The 20,743-nt window shown below is 36.2% G+C and overlaps 1 protein-coding gene across 2 annotated transcripts in view; it reads left to right on the top strand.

The window, feature by feature from the left end:
* LOC150100328 (sorting nexin-25-like) overlaps window positions 1-20,743 on the top strand; it is a 350,110-nt gene that overhangs the window by 28,966 nt on the left and 300,401 nt on the right. For both annotated transcript variants that reach the window (XR_016549234.1, XM_090402426.1), the window contains exon 4: window positions 12,423-12,551. Coding sequence is in view for 1 of the 2 variants with exons in the window: in XM_090402426.1 (XP_090258552.1) it covers window positions 12,423-12,551 (129 nt within the window). In the remaining variant the exon portion in view is untranslated. The remainder of the gene's footprint in view (window positions 1-12,422; window positions 12,552-20,743) is intronic.

Below are 20,743 nucleotides of genomic sequence, written 5' to 3'. Positions count from 1 at the left end.
CAATTAGACACAATTGGATTACACACAATAATTTACGAGAGTTATGTGGGCTTAACAGTTCCGTTACTATAATGAACGCCACATTCAGTTCTCTTGACCTTTCTCAGTTAAGGGTAAATTACACATACTAGTATCTATACACACTATTGCTCGTTCAGTAATACTGATAAACTAGTTCCCTCTTTCTCTATACTATTAAGCGAGCTAAAGTCCTAGTTCAACTCTTATTCAAGTCCTTCAATTGCTTAGTAATACGAATTACAATTACAGTCATATTAAATTAACAGAATTAACATAAAACTTTTCACAATACCGTTTGATGAAACTCTTCTACTAGACATTGCTTGTCTGCGATTCCTGAAGAAAATTTCCTTCTGTAGTGGGACATATTTGGGGTACTTCGGAACATGAGGGCCATCTCGGTTGCAGAATATCAGGTTTCTTCTAAGGAAACACGATCTATCTGCTGTTCTGCAGTCATCAGATTTGCCATGAGGATATCCACAATTTCCACTGATAGTCCTTTAGACTAGGGTTGGCTTAGTATGTGGTAAATACCTTTCTTCCCGACCATGTGGTGTCCTTTGTTCTCGATGGTAGGAAAACGGGACCTAAATCCCACTTACTAATATTCCATGTGGTGGCGGACGGGACTCCTGACCGTCACTCAGGAAACTGCATAAGGTATCCTCCAAACGAAAACTGGCAAAAGACCTTGTGTGTAGGGGGGAGTTTCCTAACCCTTTTATATTATGACCCTATCAGCACCTCCTGCAATTAATCCCCCCCCCCCGACATTTGGATACGTTTCTCGTAACCTGATAGGGTGGCATCTCCCTGCTGAACTTTCCATCTTTGGTGGGCCATGTGCATGCGACTGACCCGTAGCAGTGTCTAAATCGGAAACTATGACCTTGGACTTTACTTCGGTCCTAGGTAACCCTATGAGTCAGCTCTATCAAACTTTCTCAGCTCACCCATTATTTCTAAGAATTAGCATAACTTATAATCTCTTGTTTCAAGTGTATAACAAGCAAGCAAGCCTTTTACATGCAAAATTCTTATAGCTAAATACTGTAAATTAATTATCTCATTTTTCTATTATTATACAGTCAATGTTCTTATACGAGTTAACAATTATTCTTTTCAATATATTTATTTCATTTTATACTTAGATGCAAGCACGATTTTCTTTTTAAGGTTTCTACTTGTTAAATTATGATCAAGTAAATTCTCCTATGAAGTTTACAAAGATCACAAATTTAACAGTAATTTAATAATAAGGTGAAACACCTTTTGGCAACTCGTATAGGTAAATATGACTTTTCCATTGCTTCCACCTTAGTATCACCACCTCTGGGTCTGACTCCCACTGACGTGACCTCAATAAAAGTCAAAACCGGTCTGGGTAGTGGCCCTTCCCTTAATGCATAGCATTATACATGTCTGCAAGGAGATGTGTTTTGCATTATGGGAGATACTAAGACAAGTAGTGATTGAGAGCTTGGTCCCCCTTTACCATGAGTTGCCTCAGTCCTGAAGATATTTCAGGTGCAAACTTTGTTTGCTTACACGTGTATAAAAGATTAAACTAAATTTATTATAAGAAATATTCCGGTAATTGGACCACATGTTTATTAAGATAAATAACAAAAAAACAAACCCGACAAGTTTCATAAGTCGTTTGACTTGCATCTTCAGGGAGTCAAAAGGTAACTAAAAGTTTAAACACAAGAAATGAGAAATTACTCAAAATAGTTCATTCTATGCAGTTGTGGCTATCTAACTGTTCATTAAATTAAATATCCGAATGCAGATTCAGTGCAATGCTAAGTTTGAACAATGCTGGATGCTGTCAAGTTCTGTTGTTCACGTTCACATTGTCCGAGGTCTGACCTGGGTATGTTTTTTATCAATGCTCACCAAACTTGGTGTAGAATTAGGCCCTGGTTTTTGTTGCATTGCATTGGAATTCTAAGCATGTTTGCAGCTTCTTTAAAATGAAATGTGCACTGTTCTTAATGAAAGATGTTGTTTTTCCTATGTGTGGTAAAATCATGTTGGTGAGGTGTTTTTCTAAATTCATGGTCGGAGAGTCTCTTCCATCACTATCAGTCTTAAAGGAATACCTGTCTTGTGTATTTTTGGTACACCATATATTCTTGGAACTAATGGGTGTTTTGATTGTAGAGTTCTTCTGTCCAATTGGGTATCTTTTTGACTAGATCATTGGTTTTATTGTGAGCCTCAGCAGGTGGGATCTCTGTCTAAAGGTGTGTAGGTATTAGAATCTCCAAGAAGAGTTTTCATTTTTTTGTTAATCCTCAGAGTTCAAATCTACCTTTGCATTCCCTTCATCCACCTAAATTATCATGCTATTTTTGTCTGATTTTAGTTCTTTGAGTGCTGTATATTCCATGTAAGGTAGGTTCCTGGGTGGTAATTTGCTTTGTAATAGCAATACTGTGCTCTGTATGTGGATGAGATCTGATATATCACCAGGCAAATTTCGTATTCCTTTCTCTATTTGAGCTATGATGTCAATTTTTGGTAAGTAGTGTGGTGTTAAAGCGAAGTTGAAACTTTTCAGAAGTAGATTTTTTTTGGTTCTTGATAGGACTCTTGAAGAAATGTTAATTACTACTTTGGAGTAATCTAGATGTTTTCTTTGTTTTTCTTTTTCTTGAAGTAGTACATTAAATTTTTTAATTAAATTATACTTCTTTTGATCAGAAATCACTGCAGCTTTGTATGTGATATTGTCAATGTTGTTCCACCTAGGTCGGATGGAATTGATGTGGATAACTCATTGTGTAGAATAAATGTATCTTGGCTTATTTGTGCTAGTTCTGATCTAGTGGCTGTAATCCTTTCTAGAGAAAGGATTACAGCCACATTATGTAGGCCAGACGGGAAGATCAGGGGAAATTCATACGAACAAACACCAAAAAGAAGTGCAAAAAAGAAGAGAACACAAATCAGGCCTAGCATACCATATGACTTCCACTGGCCATAATGTACTCTGGCAAAAAAAAACATGTCTTACATTGAAAAAAATTGTTATGTAAAGAAATTTAAAGAAGCTGCAAACATGCTTAGAATTCCAACGCAATGCAACAAAAACCAGGGCCTAATTCTACATAGAGTTTGGTCAGCATTGATAAAAAAATATGCCGAAGTCAGACCTCGGACAATGTGAATGTGAACAACAGAACGTGACAGCAACTAGCATTGTTGAAACTTAGCATTGCACTGAATCTGCATTTAGATATTTAATTTAATGAACAGTTAGATGGCCACAACTGCATAGAATGAACTATTTTGAGTAATTTTCTCATTTCTTGTGTTTAAACTTTTAGTTACCTTTGACTCCCTGAAGATGTAAGTCAAACGACTTATGAAACTTGTCGGGTTTGTTTTTTTATTGTTATTTATCTTAATAAACATATGATCCAATTACTGTAATCTTTCTTATGAACTGCTAAACCACAGAAACCTTTGCCTTAAATTTATTATAGTCTAACCAAGTGGGAAAAAAATTCGAACATCTACTCTGTTTTGCTTCTTAGTTCTTCCCAACTTTGCATCATCTGCAAACAGCTGCATATCTCTAATTAAGCCTGCCCCAATATCATTAAGATATTTGTATGTTAATGATATTAACACACAAATATGGTATTATACAAATTAAATAATAATGGCCCCAATATAGATCTCTGTGATACTTCACTAGTGACTTTAGTGACTTTTCTCTTTTTTGTGATACCACAACCTGCTGAAACCTGACAAACAGCCAATTCACTAGTTGCTTCCAATGCCATCTGTTTCAGTTTAATTACCACTTGTTGTATGGCAGTCTATCAAAGGCATCTGCAAAATCCATACCACTGTATAATCATCCCTCTTATCCATTGAATTCATCACTGTTGTAAAACATAATCTTCCCCTAACAATCCCATGCTGACTATTATAATGAAAACTGTTATCTATCTGAATTTGTATCCTACTCATCACCAACCTCTCACACCTTAAACACAGCCACAGACATACAGATTAGCCTATAATTTGTACCCTGATCTTATACCCCCCCCCCCACTCATCCCTTCTGTAATACTCCACTAGTCACAACTTGCTGAAACCTGAGAGATAGCCAATTCACTAGTTTCTTATCCAATCTCATCTGCTTCAGTTTAATTTAATTACCAGCTTGAGGTATGGCAAGATGTGACAAGGGTGCGTCTAATTCCCTGGAGCATTACTTCCAGACACATGGTGATATATTCGCAAGTCCTGTTGTTTGAGTAACATCAAGTTCACTTAATTCCTAACTCCTGTTCATTCACTATCAGTCCCTTCTCCATGACACCCTCTGCACTTAATCTTTCATGATGTCACATTCATGAGAATGAAATATCCTGATAAATTGCTGAAGATGCAGAAGCATCTGTTCAGATATCCTTGAGTTGAATGAATGTGAGAATGGGAATGATCAAGTGATGCCAAATGGAGTTTTCCAGGTCTCAGAGAAAGAGATAGTCATTGTATGACATGAAGGTAGTTGTGTACTCAAGGGGGTTATTGCAGTTAATGTACACAAGTGTAAGAAGCATCAGAAATAAGGATGAGGAGTCACTGGCATTGGTCTGACTTAGCCAAAAATTGTCAGCATTAGGCAAGACTTGGTTGATGGAATATAATAAAGTTATAAGTATAGAATGCAAAAAAGTAATGTATTTTTGGGAAGGATAAAAGGAGCTGGATGAGAATATGGATGTTGCTGATGAAAGCTGAAAAATTGCAACCATGTAGTAGCAACAAAATAGACTTAGTTGTTGTTATAGGCTAGGAAAATACACAGAAAGATATGGATGCCATGCATTGATTAATTAGCATGGTAAATGCAAGGTGAGCAATCATTATGTGGGTCTTCAACTATGGGGACAGAGTTGAAAGAGGAATAAATAGATGGCACGATGGAAATGGAATTTATTCAGCTACTACTTGATGGAAGAGAGAGAGAGGTCTGAAAATGCTGGATCTAGTTATAGCATCAGAAGATACATCTATAACCAAAGTTGACCACTGTGCCTCTTATTGGGAAGAATGATCATGCATTCTTGTTTTGGAAGGCTGCGAAATATGTGGCATTTTCACTTAAGAAAGGCTGTGTGTGTGTGTGTGTGTGTGTGTGTGTGTGTGTGTGTGTGTGTGTGTGGACCTACAGAGATGTTGATTATGACAAACTTAGGAGGCAATCTGAAACAGTATTGTGGCATAAAAATGCAAGAAAGTGATATCAGTAGTGTATGGGAAATTGCCAGAGTAGTTTTTTTTGAGGAATTTGGTTTAAATGTTATATCTTATAAATATTAATATAATAAAAAAATATTTTTATTTTTTTGAGTTGTCATAATCATTATACTGTTATTTTATGTCTTGTAATGACTTAGAATAAATTAAATTTTCATTATTAATTTTCCAGTTTAGTCTGCGCAGTTAGCCTAGTGGCTGTGCATTTTGCAACCATATGGCTGGGGAAGGAGCGTCCTAGGTTTGATTCTCGTTGGTGACATGAGGAGCTGAAGGATCTTCCTCAAGCATAGCCAAGTTAGCCAGTCTTGAGGGTGGACAGTAGGATTTTTTCCCCAGTTTATCCTGGGGTTTTTCATCCCACAAAGCAGGCAAACCGGCCTTGAGAACTCAACACTACACAGCATAGGATACACTGGGGCATAGAGCTGACTACCTTATCCTGTGAACGGTTTGAGGTCTGATGATTAATAAACCCTTGACACCACAAGATAGAAGAGGGTAAAGGGAAGATGACATGAGATTTTCCAGTGTATTTATACTCATTCTTTCACTTCCCCTTTGATTCTAATTAGTGCAGCTTTTTCAGTTGAAAATTTTTGCTGCCCACTTGAGATAAAATTTTTATGGAAAATAACTTGCGGTCTAATTCAGTTTGACACTCCTGTCTTAATGCATAGCATACATATACACTGAAGAAGAGAATGAGTTGTGCATTATGAGATTCTGAGACCATTTGAGTGAGTTGCCTTGAACTCACTTTCTATAGCCAGTTACTGAATTATATTTCTTGACAAGAAATTATATTCTTCTTTTCATCCTTTTACCCAAGAGTAAGTAAATATAAATTTACATGCAAAATATCTTCACCACTAGGCTAAAAGGATGAAAAGAAGAATATAATTTCTTTTCAAGAAATATTATTAAGAGAGACCTCAAGGGAGTCAGAGACTCATCAAGTGAGGCCACATACTACACACACACACGAGCTATCATACTTATTCTTGAATTCATTCATACTGCTTGCACTCACAACATCCAATGGCAGTCCATTCCAATCATGCACCACCCTCTGAGAGAAAAATCACCCCCTTCTTAGTGGCCTTCATTCTCAACTTCCAAGGATGCCCTCTTGTCCTTTCCCCACCCTCCATAAAATGAAAAATTCCATCAACTGAAATCCTGTATGATCCTTTCAGAAATTTGTATATCTCAATCATATCACTCCCTCTTTCTCTTGTTTGCTAGTGTCTGTGGTCTACAAATTCTCAATTTGTCTTCATAATCAGTATTCCACTCTCCTTTGCACTCTCTCCACTCGATCAGAATCACAATGAAAACCAGGAGACCAGACCTGCACACAGTAGTCCAAGTGAGGCCTTATGAAAAGGCAAATTGACATCCTTCTCTTTACATGTTAAAGTTCGTTTTAGCATTGGATATTATCTTTTGAGCTGTATTTGCAGTCTTTGCTACATGGCCCCTGGACTTCAACTTGCTATCTATTAACACTCCAAGATCCCTACCTTGATTAGTTTATTCTCGCATAATCCCACAAATATAATATGACATTGGATATCTAATCACGCCTGAGTGAATGACTTTACATTTACTGACACTAAACCGACACCCATTTTCCCATGCACACAATTCCAGCCTATTCAAATCTATAATAAATTTAGTTTAGTCCTTTATCCAAGTGTAAGCAAACAAAGTTTTCACCTGAAATTATCTTCAGGACTTAGGTGAGGTAGTAACACCGGGCAACTTTGAGCAAAAGTGGACCAAGCTCTCATCACTCCTTGTCTCAGTATCTCCCATAATGCAAATCACATGTATACTGCTATGCATTAAGGGAAGGGCCACTACCCAGAATGGTTTCAACCTTTATTGAGGTCTCGTCGGTGGGAGGCAGACCCAAATGTGGAGATACTAAGGCAGAAGCAATAGGAGAGGTCATATTTACCTATAGGAGTTGCCAACAGGTGTATCATCTTATTATTGAATTACTCTGGATTTAGAGAAAGATGTTGGAAGTAAGTTTATTTTTCACTTGGTTAGACTATAATAAATTTAGTTTAATCCTTTATCCAAGTGTAAACAAACAAAGTATGCACCTGAAAATATCTTCAGAATTTAGGTAAGGTAGTGCAACAGCAGGCAACTCTGAGCAAAGGTGGACCAAGCTCTCATCACTCCTTGTCTCAGTATCTCCCATAATACAAAGCACATCTCCTTGCAGACATGTATACTGATATGCATTAAGGGAAGGGCCACTACCCAGACCGGTTTCAACCTTTATTGAGGTCTCGTCAATGGGAGGCAGACCCAAATGTGGAGATACTAAGGCAGAATACATATAGCAGTATACATGTGTGCAAGGAGATGTGTTTTGCATTATGGGAGATACTGAGACAAGGAGTGATGCGAGCTTGGTCCACCTTTGCTCAGAGTTGCCTGGTGTTGCACTACCTTACCTAAATTCTGAAGATATTTTCAGGTGCATACTTTGTTTGTTTACACTTGGATAAAGGATTAAACTAAATTTATTATAGTCTAACCAAGTGAAAAATAAACTTCCAAAAATCAGCAGTATTCCTGATTACCCTACTTTGCATCATCAGCAAATAGCTGTATATCACTTGTCAAATCCTTCCCAATATCATTAATGTATACAGATTGAATAACAGTGGACCAAGCACTGATCTTTGTGGTACACCACTTGTTACCTTAAATCTTGCAGACTCACATCCCTGTATACCACTTTTTGATATCTGTCAGTCAGCCATCCTCTTATCCATGCTAATATTCTATAACCCAAACCTATTTTCTCCAATTTATGCAACAGTCTGCAATGCTGTTGTATTCTGTCAAAAGCCTTAGCAAAATTCAAAAGTATCATGGTGTATCCATTCCCCTTGTCTATTTCAATGGTAACATTGTTATAGAATGTAATCAAGTTACTAAAACATGACCTTCCCTTAGTAAATCCATGTTGTTCATTGCAAAGTAGAGATTCACTGGAACCCATTTCTGAATGCGTGCCCTAACCAGTTTTTCCAAAATCTTTACCACTTCTCCTGAGAGACTAATTGGTCAGTAGTTGGATACATCGGTCTTTGCACCACCCTTGTGCAATAGAATTACCATACATTCCTTCCATTCCTGTGGAATCTTCCCTCTTCTGAGACTCGTATTATACAACCTGGTCAAAGGAATGACCAGTGCAGCTGAACACTCTTTTAGCACACGTGCTGTTATCCCATCAGTTCCTGTTACTGAATTCTTATTCAATTTGTTCAACAGCTCTAATACCTCTTCCTCATACACCTGCATTTCTTCATTTAGTGAAGGGGGAACAGTGAGATCAATGTTGCATTCACCAGGTTGCTAGCTTTTAACAAAATATAATTCAGTAACTGGTTATAGCAAGTGAGTTCATACTAATATTGTTGCTGCAACTGGAGTTAAGTGTATAACATAAACCTTTGTAATATCAGTATAAATGCCACACATATTAATGTTGCATTGATTTCATTTTTAAACATCCTTCATCCAATAACATAATCAAATTTAGCAGATGCTTTAGCTGATATGTGCATTATGAGATACTGGGACCATTTGAGTGAGTTGCCTTGAACTCACTTCCTATAGCCAGTTACTGAATTATATTTCTTGACAAGAAATTATGTTCCAAATTAAAAATCATATTAAAAAGGAATGCAATTCCATTATTAATTTTTTTTAACTGCTATAAATGCATAAAAAAAGAGCAATAAAGGCAGAGTAGTCATAATCATGGTGCTTTGCAAATGAAAATTCTCTTTTGTCCTGTCTCTCTTTCTCTGTTTTTCCATCCTTAAAATTATGAATTTTCAGCCTTTCCTGGATGAAGTTACAGGTAACCCTCGTATAATGCAGTTTCGATATAACACAGTCTAAAATTGTAGTAACCCTTGTTGAACGCAGTACTTATACAACACGGTTCTGATAAAAATGCGGTCTACAAATTGTAGTAACCCTTTATCTTTTCATATGTTTTTCACCGTGCGACTTAAAAATCATATTTTATCTTCATTAAATTTGTGTCTGCCTGTATCCCACATGTAATTATAAGTAGCAAATTTATATTAGAAGAAATACCCTTTAGCATGCATGTGCCTCAATTGTTTACCATATAAAACCTTTACTGTTGAAAATTTTCCTCGTTTCTGCCAGGAAAGTGCATTAAAAATCATAAGTGTGTTCATCTCAAGCTGAGCACTTTATTTTCTGGTGAGTTACATACAATATGTAATGATTGCTTTTTTTGTGTAAAAAATTATTTTTATAGTAATGGCCACAAACTGCGATGAAAGGGAAAAACCAACATTGAAAACAAAATTAATTTCTCTCGAAGAAAAATATTCAAAATCTTGGATCGGTTGAAAACCGGAGAAAAACCAGGAGTTTTTGCAGGGACTTTGAATTTAAATGAATCAACAATTCGAACAATCAAACAAAATGAACATAAAATCCGAGAAAGTGTTTATTGCTGGGTCAGTGATTAGTACAAAGCGTGTTGCTTGTGTGCACGATATTCTAATGGAAAAATGGAGAAATCTCTAATGATTTCGATAGAAGATTGCACCTCAAAAGAAAATTCCTATGGATGGAAATCTTATTAAATAAAAAACTCTCAAAGTTTATAAACATTTATAGTGCAGACCAGGTGTTCATTGCGGATGAATCCAGGTTATATCGGAAAAAAGTGCAAAAACGCACCTATATTTCGAAAAATGAAAGATCAGCTCCTCAATTCAAAGTTTTCAAAGATAGAATTACTTTGCTGTTTTGTAGTAATGCATCAGGTGATTATGTGACAAAACCAGTGTTTATTAACCACTCCTCAAATCCTCGTGCTATGAAAGATTAAAATATGCACTATTTTATTTTGCCTAAAACATTTATGCATTATATTATGCTCTAACATATATCTTTATAGTAAAACTTCTTACATTATAATCTTTTTACAAAAAAATGACATCTTTCACTTTTAATTAATATTACAAAGTTTGTATTAGTACAATTCTTTAAACAAAATTGGTATATCTTCACTTATTTACGAGCATTTCCCCTTTTAGTTTTTTTCTTTTTCTTGTTAAATTCTGAATGAGATATTTCTTAGTAAAAATATTTTCATTCAAAATTCAACAAAGATTTCCCCCTTCCCTAAAAAAATTTTTTCCAAAAATTTTATTTGTGTTTCCCCCTCACAATCTCTTGGGGGGGGGGTCTTGATCTTGACTTAGTAGCTCGTTTCTTCCATATCTTTCTTGGACTAAATATGTACTTTATCTCATTTTGTGTTTTAACCTCATGATTACACTTAGGTTTACTGCTGTCCTTCAATGCCTTGGGCCTAAACAATCCTTTCTTAGTTTTTTTCTCAGAGCTTACACAATCTGTTAGTAAATGTGCAGCCTTTGTGGCCAGTGTTAAGTTCCAACATAACAGACTACTTATAGCTTTTCTAAGCAGGAAAAGAAAACAGAGGAAGTTTGCATAATTAAATTGCCGTTGAGATTGTGTACTAACTTCCTGTCTTCTGTGCTTGTTTCTTCCCTTTCTGTTATGGAAACTCTTGGATTCGCTATCTATCTCAATATAGTTCATTCCGATTGATCTTGGACCATCCAGCCCTAACTGTTGTTCTGCACCACACTGGTTAATTGCCAAATAAATGCTTAACATTTGATTATTCACCTCTGAATTTGAAGATATCTCAGAATCAACCTGGCTAATTTGAGTCGCTTCATCAGCTTTATCATTCAGTGTAACATTGCCTTCACTTTGTCTTTTCCCCTTTCGTGACCTTTTAGTCCTATTCCTATAATTATGGTTCTCTCCTCTGGACCGTTTGTTGCCTATTAGGAATATCTCATTTCTTGAGAAGTTGCAAGAGAGCCTGTATCTCTGAAGAAAGTTAGTTCCTAAAATTATCTGAACGTTAGGGCAGGATGTCCTAGGGAGGACCAACAAATCCTGCCAAACAGACATTTTGAATTCAGGTAAGTACAAATTTATTCTTACCTTCTTGGTTGCATAAACTTTGGATGTTGTTAACCCTGATATTTTGATCGGTGTTCTCAGATCAGAAATCCCTTGCCACACACTGGATTTTATTCTGTGAAAGTAGTCTCCTGTTATGACAGAGGCCTGAGAACCAGTATCCAACAATATGTCATAATGAGGTGCTCTTACTGCACCTTTTATTATAATTTTTGACCTTCCTTGATGTTCATAATCCCACTGTCTACATTTATACCTATGAGGAGTCTGCCCAAACTTTGACTCATTATTTCTCATGGAGGGTCCCCTGTTATAAAAACAGTTTCGAGCTATATGTTCGATCTTACTACAACTGAAATATTCGAGAATTCCCTTTCTGTTTCCCCTTTCATTATTTCTCTCTGATCGAAGTAGAGATATTTCAGAGGTCTTTTTTGTCACCGTCACCAACTTCTGCATAACATCATCATCAAATTGATTCCACAAGGGCTGTTGAAGTCTTTCGACTTCTTGTCTGATTAATGCATCAGTCTCCTCTGGTTGAGGGATAGGTGACTCTGAAGACGTATCTGGGACTGCTGCCAGCTGTTTCAGTACCACATCAAGACGGTCTACTAAGGGCTGTTGAAGTCGTTCAATTTCCTGTTTCACCATAAAACGTCTCCATAATTTTCAAAAATGCATTTATGCATTATGTGCAATGAAGTTTAAGTACAATTTGTAATTTTTATATTTTTATACTATGTATTTGTTTCATAGTTTGTTTTCTTAACTTATATGAATTACCTGAATTAAATAAAAATATATTTTTTGTTGGATATGTCGTTGTTTATATAATTTAAAAAAACAAAACAAAACGAAAAACGATTTCAGAACATACCCCTGCTTTTTCTATGTGATCTGAGACTTGCATAGCACGATTTATATAACGCGACATTTCTGCGGAACCTAACATCCGCGTTATACGAGGGTTACCTGTACTGTAAAAATTAATTGCATTAATAAAATAAAAGAATGCATTTTTCACTGAATTCAGATGGTAACTATTATTATTTCTATAGACATGAAATTTGGCTTGTTCTTATAAATACTAAGGAAAGATTAAGAAAGATTGATGATGTGAAATTGCTTACCAATGATGTTGTTGTGAAAGTGCATCATCATTTTCAGCACATTCGATTTGCTAGTGGGTAAGTGTTTTTTTTTATAATTGAAGATTATCATTCATTTAAATTATTTCTTTAGTTGTTTTAAGTTTATTATTATAGTTATTGGTTCAGATGTGATTGGCAGTTTTGCTGTTTATTATTATTATTGTTCCATGACACCTGTAAGGAATCAAAAGACTAGTGGGTAGGTGTTTTTATATAAAGATTATATATGAAGGTTATGATTCATTTATACTGATTTCAGATGTAATTGGAAGTTTTGCTGTTTATTATTATTATTAGTCCATGAGACCTCTAAGGAATCAAAAGACATGGGGGGGGTGAGGGCACTGCACTCTACACAATCTGCTGTCTAACCATCTACTCATAATGCCATCCATTGACCACTAATATTTTTTTCTCTCTAAATTTAATTTCTGGGGTGTTTAAGGGTCAAAGCTGTATAACTGAGAGGAGACCTCCACGTAGCCTTTAAAGGAATGCGGAGAACCAACCAGGGCTTCTGACCTAATGTCGAATCCTCACCTTCTCGTGGTGCACCCTGTTGGGTATCTACCTGGATACTGAACGAACGAGGATGGGCTGGCAATTTGGGATTTAGCCGACCAGATTGTATACTTATTGGTTTAAACCACAATATTAAATGATGGTACAACATGATAGAATTTTATGCCGGCTGGGGCGTCGCCCAGTTAAACAAGGCCCCCGTTGTTTTCACCAGGGAACCAGGGCAAACAGCGAAAAGTCAGCTACTGGAACAAATTTAAAAATGCACCCCAACTCAACATCACCAGAGTTCAAGATCGATACTATCAACATAAGAAGCCTGAATGGCAAAGAAATGGAGCTAGCTGAGGAATTAGATAAGTACCAGATCGACATAATAGGGGTGACTGAAACAAAAAAGACAAAACTGGTGAGATCTTTCTCAGCAATAAATACAAAATGTTATATTCAGTCAATGACAATCAAGGAAAAGGAGGAGTAGCCATAATATTCAACACTAAATATGAGGCTAATCTTCTTGAATGGCAGGCAGTCTCAAATAGAGTGATGTGGGCAAATATGAGAATGGGGAACTGGACAATGAGACTTATTTGTGCCTATGATCCCACAGAAGGTTCTACTAAGGTAGAAGTGGAGGAATTTTTTGAGGCTTTAGAGAAATCAACTGACACAATGAAAAAGTAAAAGGTGGTCCTTGTTCGCTGAATAGCAGAGTAGGAAATGATTGTCAGACACACAAAAATAACTCTTAGTAAGGGAATACCATGAGTAGACATATAAATACAAAATTAATGATGGAAAATCTCACATAAAAAGATTTTTTTAATAGTATCATTTTGAAGATTCCTGTAACACAGGCAGAAATTATACTAGTAAAAAAATATTTTTACGTGAGATTTTCTGTCATTAATTTTGTATTTACATACAAAAATATTTTGGAGAAAAGAGTAAAGCTAATAACAATGGCAAATACCTGTTGGATTTCTGCTCAGAACATGGACTGGTTATTACTAACACAATGTTCCAACATAAAAATGTACACAAATTCACATGGAGAGAAGAGCAAGGAATAAGAAAAGTCTCATTGACTCTATTATTGTTGATAGTGATATATTGTTGATAGATGTTTTCTCCCTGGTGCAGGAAACCAGAGTGTATAGAGGATTTGAAATTGGAAGGGATTACTATTTAGTCTTGAGCAGGATAAAATTGAATTTCGTATTGAAAAGAATAACATGTAAGAAAGTTTTAAAGAGAATAAAAGTTGAGCAGCTCTCAGATGTGAACTGTAGACTAAAATACATAAAGATTATTGAAGAAAAAATGAAAGAGTCTGAGAACAGAAACCAAACCTTGGAGATTCAGTGGCAAGTCTTGAAAAAAACCCTGATTTATTCAGCTAGGGAGGCATGTTTTAAAGTTGTCTCTAGAAGGATAGAAAAATTAGAACTCCATGGTGGACACAGCAAGTTAAAGAAGCAGTGAAGGAAAAAAAGAAGGCATATCAAAAGTTCCTGGCAATTAAGTCAGCTTGTGCTCTTAGAAAATACAGAGACAAAGGGAAGAAAGCTAAACACTGTGTAAAATTAACTAAACAAAAGTCATTGGAGGACTTTGGCAAGAACATAAAAACTAAATATCAAGAAGGTGGCAAAATATTTTGGAGGTTATTGAAAAAGCTTAGGAATGGGGGAAAGAGTGCTGTAAAAGGAGTTCGAGATGATAAAGGTGACATAAAAATGGGAGAAAAAGATATCCTTAAAGTATGGAGTAATTACTTTGAAAAATTGCTAAATGAAACAAGCAGTGATAGCACAGTAGTAAAAAACACTCAACATGCATGCAGTCAGGAATACATATCCATACTTGAAGTAGCAAAAGCCATCAAAGGCTTAAAAAGTGGAAAGCCAGCAGGAGTAGATGATATTTGACCAGAAATGCTGACATATGGTGTTATAAAAGTCTTACAGTGGCTGCACTGCATAGTTCAGAATGCCTGGACAGAGGGATGAATTCCTGATAAATGGAGTAGAGCTCTCATAGTAGTCATATATAAAAAGGGAAATAAAACTGAATGTGAGAATTACAGAGGTAATTCTCACATTCAGTTTTATTTCACATTCAATTTCCCTCCTAAGTGTTCCTGGTAAAATTTATGCAAGTATACTTGAGAAACGGTTGAGAAGAATTGTGGAAGGAAAGCTTGGTGAAGAACAAGCTGGATTCAGGCCAAATAGAGGCTGTCAGGATCAGATCTTCACTTTACGACAAATAGTCGAGAAAGCATGGGAATATAACAAAGATCTGTATTTAAGTTTTGTCGATTTGGAAAAGGCATATGACAAGGTGCCAAGAGAGAAGTTATTCAATACGCTACAGTTATATAGTGACAGTGGGGCATGATATCAAGCAATACTTGGTCTTTATTTGAGTTGTAAGTCAGCAATTAGAATTGAAGGAAGTACAGGAAGATGGTTTAATGTTAAATCTGGTGTTAGACAAGGATGTACATTATCCCCTCTGTTATTCATTATCTATATGGATCACATTATGAAGGAAAGTGGTATTAAACATGATATCAAAATTGGAGATGTTAATGTCAGTTCTTTGCTTTATCCGGACGATGTTATACTTCTAAATAAATCCGCTACAAGTCTGCAAGATTCTGTGACTAAATTGAATAGCTGTTGTAATAGATATGGTATGAAGGTCAGCAATAAAAAGACAAAGACAATGAAAATAGGCACATTTGTTGAAAATTTCAACTGTGTTGTGAAATGTGAACGTGTGGAACAAGTAAAACATTTCAGTTACTTAGGCACGATTTTTAGTGATGATGGTAAATTAAATATAGAAATAGACAACAGAATCAGCAAAGCTGGTATGGTGTTAAGTCAATTGAATAAATTCATATGGAATAAGAGAGAAATTAGTCGGAACACTAAATTAGCTGTATACAAGACAGTGTTCAAACCAGTTTTAACTTATGGATCTGAGAGCTGGATCAGAAGTAAAACACTTGACCAAAGACTAGAGACCGCAGATATGAGAGTTCTGAGAAAGATTAGAGGCGTGAGCAGATGGCATCAATGGCAATATCATATTAAAAACGAGAATATTAGGAAAGAACTTGACATTGTCAGCATCCAGGAATGTGTTAGCAGAGCTAATCTCAGATGGCATGGTCACTTAAATAGAATGGGAGAGGAAAGATTAGCAAAACAAGTGTTCTCTGCCAGGTCGGCAGGAAAACGACCAGAGGAAGACCAAGAAATATGTGGATTGATGTGGTACAAAGTGCCTTAGACAATAGAAATATAAGATGTGAAAATGTTGTAGTCTTGACAAGTAACAGACTGATTTGGAGGAAAATTGTAGATAGGAAGTTAGTAATGATATAAATTTTTCATGTAGTACTATCATTTCCTGTACACCCCTTGAGGGTACATGTCAGGAATTTGATGATGATGATATACTTTGTTTGCTTACACTTGGATAAAGGATTAAACTAAATTTATTATTACTTTAGTAAATTTAAAGAATTTCTTGCTACTCCATTCCGATGCAGCAAAAGACATGGAGGGGAATTGTACATTGATGACAGAACAGTATTTAAGTATAATAATTTTAGTTTAATCCTTTATCCAAGTGTGAGCAAAGAAAGTTTGTGCCTGAAAGTATCTTCAGGACTGGGGTAAGGTGGTACAACACCAGGGCACTCCTTGCAAAGGTGGAGCATGCTACCAACACTCCTATCTCAGTATCTCCCATAATGCAAAACAGATCTCCTTGCAGATATGTCTAATGTTATGCATTAAGGGAAGGGCCACAACCCACTAGTTTCGACCTTTATTGAGGTCTCTTCAGTGGGAGCCAGGCCCAAGTGGAGATACCAGGCAGAAGCATTAGCAGGTCATCTCTACCTATAGGAGAGATGACCTGCTAATGCTTCTGCCTGGTATCTACCTATAGGAGAGATGACCTGCTAATGCTACTTCATGAAACCCAACAGAACAATACACAGCTTGGGCTTTCAATTTGTGCCTCACTCACCCTCTTTGCCAGAACTGACCCCATCTGACTATTTTCTATTCCCAAATTTAAATAAACTTGAAAGGAACAAAACTCACCACAGATGAAGCTGAGGACTGGTTTATGCAACAAGGAAAAAACTTTTTTTCTCAGAGGATTACAAATGATGCAGTAGCATTGTAACAAGTGTATAACACTTCTTGGAAAATATGTGAAATAATGTTTAAGTTACATGGTTCCACCTCCCAATTACATATTTGGTTTAATCCTTTATCCAAGTGTAAGCAAACAAAGTTTGCACCTGAAATATTTTCAGGACTGTGGCAGCTCATGGTAAAGGTGTATAAGTTCTGATCACTTGTCTTAGTTTCCCATAATGCAAAGCACATATCCTTATGGATATATGTAAAATGCTATGAATTATGGAAAGGGTTCCTACCCAGACAGGTTTCGACTTTTATTGAGGTCTCCTCAGTGGGAGCTAGACCCAGAGGTGGTGATACTAAGGTGGAAGTATCACCACATCTGGGTCTAGCTCCCACTGACGAGACCTCAGTAAAGGTCGAAACTGGTCTGGGTAGTGAATCTTTCCATAATTCATAGCATTTTACATATCCATAAAGATATGTGCTTTGCATTATGGGAAACTAAGACAAGTGATCAGAACTTATACACCTTTACCACAAGCTGCCACAGTCCTGAAAATATTTCAGGTGCAAACTTTGTTTGCTTGCACTTGGATAAAGGATTAAACCAAATATGTAATTGGTAGCATAGCCAAGTGAAAAAACTTCCATCAACTATCTCTAATCCAGAAAATTTTAATAATAAGGTGTTGACACCTTTGGCAGCTGGTGCATTACTTTCTCCTTAGTATCACTACCTCTGGGTCTAGCTCCCACTGACGAGACCTCAATAAAGGTCTAAACCAGTCTGGCTAGTGATCCTTTCCATAATGCATAGCATTTTACATACCCATAAGGATATGTGCTTTGCATTATGGGATACTAAGGCAAGTGATCAGAACTTATACCACCTTTACTATGAGTTGCTACAGTCCTGAAAATATTTCAGGCACAAACTTTGTTTGCTTACACTTGTTTAAACAATTAAATCAAATATGTAATCGGTAGCATAGCCAAATGAAAAAACTTCCATCAATGGTTCCACCTCAATTCCTTCGTGATGATTATCACAACTTTTCAGCATGCCCTTGTAAATTTTGAAATGCCACTTATTGAAATCTTCATGTTAAACTAAGTGTTCATTTTAAAGTGGTCATTAAAATCAAAAATGACCAGAAAACTAAAGCAGTCCATCAATGTTATAATTGGTCGCAGTTACCAGAGGATGAGAATACAAGTGATGAACATTGATTTTGAGGGAGAGGACAAAGCTGGTGTGAACACATCAGCTTCCTAATAGGACCAACGCCCAGCGATAGCTAGAATAAAATGTACTGCTTTCTCAGAAAAAAATTAAAGAAATATGGCAGAAAAATACAGTATTTCTTTAACTTTGAAGTTTAATTAATTATTATTATTATTATTATTATTATTATTCAGGCCTCCATGGAGTCAAAAGACTCATCGCGGGAGTTCCTTCCTAGGAAACACAAAGTCTATCAAGCCTCATTGTGGGAGGTCCCCTCCTAGGAAACAGTCTATCATACCACTCCTTAAACTCATTGACCATTCACGCTCTCACCACTCCTCACCCTCTTGCTCACAGCTTCGTTTCGTAACTTCCAGGGAAGGCCCCTTGTCATCACTCCTTCCTGCTGTTCAACCAAGCGAAAGAACTCCCCAGTGTCAACCTTGTCTCAACAGTTTAAAAGTCGCAATCATATCACCTCTCCTTCTTCTATCCACCAAACTCTGCAGTCCATATTCCCTCATTTCCTGAAACCATCTTTCACATTAAAAGTGATAAAGTTTGTGTGTGTAACAACATTTTGTGTTTGAAAGATTCTTTATGCATAAGGTAAAAAACTATTCTGATATAGACTTTTTACTTTTTTATCAAAATTTTTTGATTTTAATGGTTTGTACATATTTAGTTCTTTATGAAGATTTCACATAAGTGATTAATTTAAGCTAACATAACATTTTGGAATATACACATTAATTCTAGAATTCCATTTTTTTATAATTTCAAAGGAAAGAACTCTTTTAGTTCTTTCCTTTGTTTCCTGTTATTGTTCTATTTCTTATGATTTGTACTTTTGCATATTTTGATTTTATTTTTATTATTATTAATTGACACCTCCAAGGAGTTCAAGGACTCATCATGGAAGAGCACTCTACTCCACAACTCTGTTTCCTCTACTTGATCCTTCAACTATACAGTGACTACTACCATCAACAAGTATCTACAATTGTACACAAAGGACCTACCAGTCCTTTGTGTACAATTTCCCACCATTTCCTTTACTCTCTTTTCTCATGATTTCCTTTGTTCTATTTCCCATGATTTCCTTGAATGTATATCCCACCATTTTTGGTATGTTTATACACCCTCTGTAAAAAAGAAACCGAACTTTTCAAAAATAGACGAAACTAGTGGTGCCACCTGTCGTATCTTTTTGTTATCGAAAGCGGCAACCTTCATTAGTGTTGTATCAACTGCTTATGACGTTTCATTAGAAGCCGAGTTATAGTGCCAAGAGTGACAGTGTGTTTCGACGAACGGTCGGAAAACGAGTTTCAAACAGAGAGCTGCGATTGACTTTTGTGTTAAACTTGTTAAAAGTTTTAACAAAAAAAGAGTCAAATGCTTCAAAAAGCATATGGTGATGAATGCTTATCCTGTACTCAAGTTTACGAGTGTTTTATGTGATTTCAAAGTCGTCATGAGATGCTTGAGGATGATGAAAAGCCGGGCCATCCAAAAACTGGACTGAGCAAAGTTAACAAAAAGTGCATGATTTCATCAAAGAAAACCTGAAATCATCCGTGAGATTGATTGAAGATGAATTGGGGATTCCAAAATCAACTGTGCACAACATTTTGGCCGAGAGTTTGGGCCTTCGTAAATTGAATTTGAAATTTGTTCCCCACAAGTTGACCGACGACCAAAAAATGTATTGAATTAAACACTGCAAGGACCTCATTAAAACCACTCATATGGATTCAAACTTCCTTGAAAGGATCATTACTGGTGACGAAATCTGGTGTTTTGAGTATGATCCCAAAACAGATCTGCAGAGTGGAGACCACCAGAAGAGGGGCATCTGAAAAAAAGTCGCTTGGAGAAGTCAAAAGTAAAGACAATGCTGATTTGTTTCTACGATTTCAATGGCATTATCCACAAAGAATTTCGTTCTGCCTGGCCAAATGGTCAATGATGAGTTTTATCTTGAAGTTTTGAAGCGATTATTAGTGAGAATTCTTCGCGTATGGCATGAATATCGTGATGCAGGCAGCTGGTCACTTTTGCACAATAATGTACCATCTCATTGTGAGACAGTTTTAGAGCAAACACCAAGTTTGTGTGTTGGATCACTCACTGTATTCACCTGATTTAGCATCTTGTGACTTCTTTCTTTTCCCCCGACTTCATTTATTGATGAAAGGAAAGCGATACAACACCATTGAAAACTTTCAAGCAGCAGTAACCATGACCCCCAACAGTATCCCAAAAACTGATATAAAATACTTATTTAACGAATTAAT

The sequence above is a fragment of the Typopeltis vanoorti genome, chromosome 13 (genome assembly GCF_054136105.1).
Source record: "Typopeltis vanoorti isolate ZY-2024b chromosome 13, IOZ_Tvanoo_1.0, whole genome shotgun sequence".
Taxonomy (NCBI): Eukaryota; Metazoa; Arthropoda; class Arachnida; order Uropygi; family Thelyphonidae; genus Typopeltis; species Typopeltis vanoorti.
The sequence above is the reverse complement of the archived record's forward strand: the minus strand, read 5'-3'. Positions and strand labels throughout refer to the sequence as shown.